General features: G+C 55.5%; 1 protein-coding gene across 1 annotated transcript in view; it reads right to left on the bottom strand.

Annotated features, from left to right (window-relative positions):
* DIPK1B (divergent protein kinase domain 1B) overlaps positions 1-425 on the bottom strand; it is a 6,952-nt gene extending 6,527 nt beyond the window's left edge. Inside the window, exon 1 of the mRNA XM_031057287.1 lies at positions 364-425. Coding sequence (XP_030913147.1) covers positions 364-425 — 62 coding nt within the window. The remainder of the gene's footprint in view (positions 1-363) is intronic.
* Positions 426-5,958: the final 5,533 nt, after the last annotated feature.

Raw genomic sequence — 5,958 nt, 5'->3', positions numbered from 1 at the left:
GCCCGGGGAGCGGGGGGCGCTGCCCGCCACGGCCCCGCTCGGCCCCGCCGGGTCAAGCCCAGTCCAGCGCTCCGCATGTGGGCATCCCGCGCGGGGGTCTCATGCCCCATCCACCCGTGCGTCCCACTCGAGGATCTCATCGCCGTGCCCATCCCATATTCCGGGGTTCCACCCACTCGGGGATCCCATCCCCAGGCTCATCCCACCACACAAGGGGCTCTCCCAGCCCTGGCTGATGATCCTGGCAGAGCAGGGAGGGTTCTGTGGAGATGCTGATCTCACCTGGCCCCCAGCACTCACAGTAGCTCCAGGTTTATTCAAAGCCATTTTGGGCGGCAGACGGCCAGACTCCCTCCGTGTTACCCATAGTGGGTAACCTGCGAGCACAGCTCGGGGCTGCACCCCTCCGGCCTGAGCCCTGCCATCGCTGCTGTTCCTTCTCCTCCTTGCTGTGTCCTTTCCCCACCCTGAATCCCAGCAGCAGCACTGGCTGCTCCTCCCTGTTTGCACTGCAGCCAGGCAGGGAAACCTCACAGCAAGACTTTGACAGGCCAGGGACAGCCCCATCCAGGGGGATCCTGTGTGCACAGGCAAGTTAGAGCAAGGGGGACAGGGAGCAAATAATATGATGGGAAATGATCTGGGAGACTCAGTCACGAGGGCATTGTTAAGATAATTCCTTGCCTGCTATCAGCAAATCTTCAGATTATCCATTTGCTCCCTTTTCATGGCTCAGGTTGCTCCTTCCTTTTAAATTTGGCTCAAAATGACCTTTGAAACAAGCTGGTCACTGCGAGCCCAGATCCCCGCTCAGTGTGAGCGCCAAGCACCGAGTAATCAGGGCCTAATGAGCAAAAGCCTTTGCTGGACTAATCCAAATAATGGTGATGAATAAGGAGCATCACACAAAACTGCCTGAAACCTCCCAAATCCTGCAGCGTGTTTGCTGCCTGCTTTTAACCTCGAGGAGGGCCCTGCTGCTCCAGTGCTGAGCCCTGACCTCTGTGTGGGCTGGCCTGACATTGCCCGCAGCGGTGACAGGGACAGGGACAGTGAACATCACCTCGGCCACCCACAGCCCCTGTCAAGGAAAGTTTTACCATCCCACTAAAGCCAGGATGGTTCTCCAGCAGGTTCTTATTTTTAGTGTTAAGACAGGAAAGAAGAAGAGCCTCTGAGATTTATTTTTGATGGTGGGGTTGGTAATTTGGGAAACAGCAGGGACAGGAAGGTGCATTGCTGGATGCATTCCACGCTCCCTGCTCACCCTGCTCCTGCAGCTCCTTCTGACTTGAGCCCTGATTTTGGAGGCCAAGAGTGGGGGAAGAATCCCAGATGGAGATGGGAAATGACACACCTGGGCCAGGGCTGAGGATGCCTTGAAATCCACAGAATTCTGCTGTGGGACTCTGCAGAATTCAGGGGTGGATTGTCCAGCAAATCTAATTAGGAATGAGCAGACCATCCCAAGCTGTAATACACCAAGTAATTAAGTGATTAGTATTGATTGTTAGAATGTCTAATGAACAGTTATCACTGAATGATTAATTAATCCAATCAAAAGAGTAATAAAAATTCTGCAGGTGTGATGATACCTTATATTCAACACAGAAGGGAAGTGAGATCTCTCCCCATGGTGCCCACCTCTGGTTTCTATCCCAGGCACCTGGCACCAGGGATGCACTGCCTGGGCTGCTGCCCCTGTGCAAGGCATCTCTCCCCTCCCCCAAATTCCCCTGGCACTGCCAGGAGGGGCTCCAGCACCAGGCAGGCACCCAGAGCTGTGTAGCTCGAAGGTGGGGAAAATGCTCCCACAGGCGCTGTCAGCATCCAGAAGATGCCGGGATCAGCCAATGCTCAGCTCCTCCCTGGGAATTCTTTCACTCGCTGCCTTGATTAAGTCGCTTCAGTTTCTCCTGGTCAAAGCCCTGCTAATCCCAGCTAAACCCGCAGCGTGCCGCACGCTGGCCTCTGATCACTTCCCTGCCAGGCGGTGGCTCTGCGGGCACGTCCCCAAGAGCACTGTGCCCTGGGGACATGGCAGCTCGCGGGCAGGCACAGCCCTGCAGCGGTCATTTGCTGGCCCGTAATGTTTGCCTGACTAAATGATAATGAGTAAATCATCTCCAGCCAGAGCTAACAGCAGTGTAGGGCAGCCCTGACTCGTGAGCAGGGACCCCCAGCCACCCATCCCCTCATCCCCTCCAGAGCACCCTGAGCTGCCCAGCTTCCTCTGGGCGGGATGTCAGAGTTGGGTGACAGCTGGGGACAGCCCAATGCCATCACCCGCAGTGCTGCTGCCAGCAGGACCCTAAACCAAAATAGGGGCACATGCTCTCCCTGCTTTCCTCTGCCATCAGGATCAGCCCCATGGCCACACACCAGAGGGATTTCCACCCCGGGTGGGCTGCGATGGCACCCGGCATTCCCAGGCAGCGCCGCAGCTCTGGAGATGATGGATCCAGGCTCTAATGCTCTTTTCTGTGCGTCTCTGAAGAATTTGAGCTGATCGCCCGCGCTTCCTGCGTGGCATCCACAGCTGGCTCTGCACAGCCTGTCAGCTGCCTCTGCTGCCTGCTGGGCCTGCCGGGCTCAGCACAGCGGTTATAATTAGAAATGCTAATCAGCTCTTGTGTTTCTGGCTTGACAGCCCTGCCACCCCCAGCACAATCTTCCCTCCAATCTGTCCTGTGCTCGCCCCCTCCGCTTCCTCTCCGAATCCCTGCTACTTGTAATTAAGCACCAAGAAGTTAAGGGGGGTTGAATGGGGGTGCTGGGGCTTGTTGGATGCTTTGGGCCAGGATTGCAGCCCCCACAGAGCCCCTGGCTTTCTGGGAACTGTTTGGGGGTCTCACCTTTCATTCACCACCATCCCCTTGGGCTGGGGACACCCCAGGGATGTCCCTGGCCCTGAACTATGAGGGGGAAGAGAAGAAGCTCAAGGGCTCTGCAGGCAGGGCTGGGGTTAAAAGCAAAGGGTGGTGGCTGTGGCTGGGAGCCCTGCGGTGCTGGCTCTGGAAGGGGAGCTTCTCTCATTGGGATTTCCATCATGTGCCAACCGTGGGCGCTCCCCAGCCAAGGAGGAAAGGGAGCTTGCAAAGGAGCTCGGAGATGGGGGCTGAGCAAGCAGATCCCTGCACTGGCTTAGATTATGGAGTTATTCATCATCAGGTCATGCTCAGAGAGACACAGCCCAGGGATTCCTCCCTGACCAGTGCCCATGGACAGCCCCTGCCAGCCCCCAACCACTCCACACGAGAGCCAGGGTACAGCTTTCACCCTGGGCATTTGGCTCCCAAAGTCAGGCTTGGCCAGGGAGACATTCCTTGGAGCAGGCACAGGGCTCAGCTGGCCTCAGAAAAGACAGAGATGCACAGGTGGGATAAGCAGCTCTGGACACGGTTTTTAAGCCAACATTCATCTTCCAGGCATTCCCTGTGTATCAGTTTCAGTGAGGAGACAGGCTGCAGTTTGGAGGGTGGATGTGCAGAAGGTTTTCAAGAAGGCAGTGGCTGTCTGAGCAAAGGAGAACTCCCCCTCACCTCCTCTGTCCCATGCTCCACCTGGGACACCTCAGCCCACTGCAGCATCTCCCAACATGTCAATCGACAAAGAGCTCTCCCTCAGCACAATTTCTCCCTGGAGAAAGGGTAATAAGAGAAACAAGGAGGTATCACAAAAAGAGCATGGGAGGGACAGGGCATGGTGGCTTCAATGACGATGCACTCATGAAAAGGCACCAGCAGCACAGCCAAGTGACTGGGAAAGCTCTGGGGGAGAAGTCGGATTGGATTTGTCATGACTAATTGACTCCCTCCAGCACTGTGGTCCAGCCTTTCACGCATGGCATGAGCAGGGTCCCAAGCATCCAGGAATTAATGAGGGTCTGACCCTGTCTGCTCAGCCACTTGAGTTTTGCCAGTGCAGACAGCTGGCTTAAGAGGCCCTTTTATCCTTTACAGATCAGATCAATTTGGATAGTTATAATCTAGTCCTGGTGAAAGCTCAGAGCAGACTTTATTGCCCAACCAGCTCAAGGAGAAAAAAAGCAAGCAAGAGGGAGAGGTCATGCTGAACTATTGATTGTGCTGCTCCCAGATTGGCCTCGGCAGAGAGCTCACCTGGGACAGTTTGCCTCTATCTCCTGCTAATGCTGCTCCATTGATCTCCTGTGACAGGCGGCAACTACAAGATTTTTTGAGGTCAGAGTCATTAAGAGGCATTAATCAATAACAGAGGAAACAGAGAGAGAGCAACTGTTTGTTTCATGCAGACACATTCCCCGTGTGGATTTTAGCCCGCTGAGGTGTGCGTGGTTTATTTCCAGGGAGGTCTGCCAGGAAAAGAATTCACCTTGTGCTGGACTCTGGCACTTGGAGGAGATCCTGAGCCAGTTGCAACACACTGGCAGCTCCAGCAGGGGTGTGCAATGAGAGGGCAGCACCTGGGGAGCTTGTGGCATCCAATTCCAGGTACACTAGCATCCTACCCAGCAATTGCCCAGACCCTCTGTTCCCACACAGGCACCCCAGGAAGAGATGGGCACTGATTTCACCCAAAGACCTGGGTGCTGGTTTCATGTTGTACTTCTACTAAACAAAGCTGCTGCCTGGCCGTGGTGCAGCCAATCCCAGCAGCCTGTTCCAGGATCCAGCCCTGTGTGAGCTCAGCCCCAGCCCAGATTCATTCCTGTGGCAAGACTGGAGCTGTTCACAAGAAAACTGTCTTTGTGCTGAAAGCACCCCGGGCTGCTCCACTCCCTCCCACCCTGCCCAGCGGTGTCAGTACATTTCCACTGCTCCGTGATGGCAACATGCCTTTTTCTTCTCCAGCAGCTCCTGTGCTCAGCCCCAGCAAGTGTCTGTGCAGGTGCTGGAGCCCATTGTCCCTCGGAGAGGCAGAGAAGGGGGCAGGAGACCTGCTCAGGAGCAGGAGGATGGGATCACCTTCAAAGGTGGTGGTTCTGGCACCAGCAGAGCAATCAGTGGCCTCGGGGTGATGTGGGGCTGGGGAGGTGCTGGTGCTGCCCATGGCTGAGCCCAGCTCCAGGAACAGCCCCGTGACACACACCAGTGGCACACCTGGACTTAGCCCAAAGGCCCTTTAGTCCTGCTGTGTGCCACACAGCTGGCACACCCTGCCAAGTGCTGGCAAGTCTGGCAACGCGGGAATGCCACACTCAGCCTGGGGAGAGAGCATGGCTCAGGCAGCAGGGCCTGCACCCAGAAGGTGCCACGGGAAGGTTCAGAGTTAAGGGAAATGTCCTTCGGGAGGCAGGGATGGAGATTCCAGTGGAGATCAGTGTCCCTTTCTGGGCACACCTTGCCTCGACTCCCAGAGCTCCAGTGTCCCACTTTGCAGTGGTCAGTACTGCAGATCCCCAGGGAAACAGGATCTTCCTGTAACTACAGCCACACATCCGCAGCACAGGCCTGCAGGAGAGGAGGGGATGAGATTGCTGGCTCAGGTTGCACAAGTGGGGCACACACAGCCCATAAATACCTGGCAGTCCAAACCCAGAGACACACCCAGAACTCAGCACCACCAGCTGAATCCAGACCAGGCGTGTCTTTTTATGGGAATCCAGACCAGGTGGGACACATGATGCTGATGATGAGCAGGGGCTCCCTGAGCTGAGAACCTCTGATGTGGGAGATGCAACAAACCCCTCTCCAGTCCCAGGTTGTTCCCAAGACAAGCCCTTGGCTTACAGCTCTGCCTTCCCTGCTCAGTCCATCAGTCTCCAGGCCAACCACCAAGTCCCTTTCACCAGCATAAAATCCATCAGAAACAATTTGATTTTCTTTATTTACACATGGCATTTGGGAGAAAGCATAATCGTACTGCAACTTGAAAAAAAAAAAAAGCGATTCCAATTTTACATCCTTGTGCCTGAGAGAGCTCGAGAGCTGCAGCCAGACAAGATGTCCTGTACTAGGCACACCCTCATTTACGAGC

This window comes from Geospiza fortis, unplaced genomic scaffold (genome assembly GCF_000277835.1).
Source record: "Geospiza fortis unplaced genomic scaffold, GeoFor_1.0 scaffold27, whole genome shotgun sequence".
Classification (NCBI taxonomy): Eukaryota; Metazoa; Chordata; class Aves; order Passeriformes; family Thraupidae; genus Geospiza; species Geospiza fortis.
This window is presented reverse-complemented; position numbering and strand designations above follow the sequence as displayed.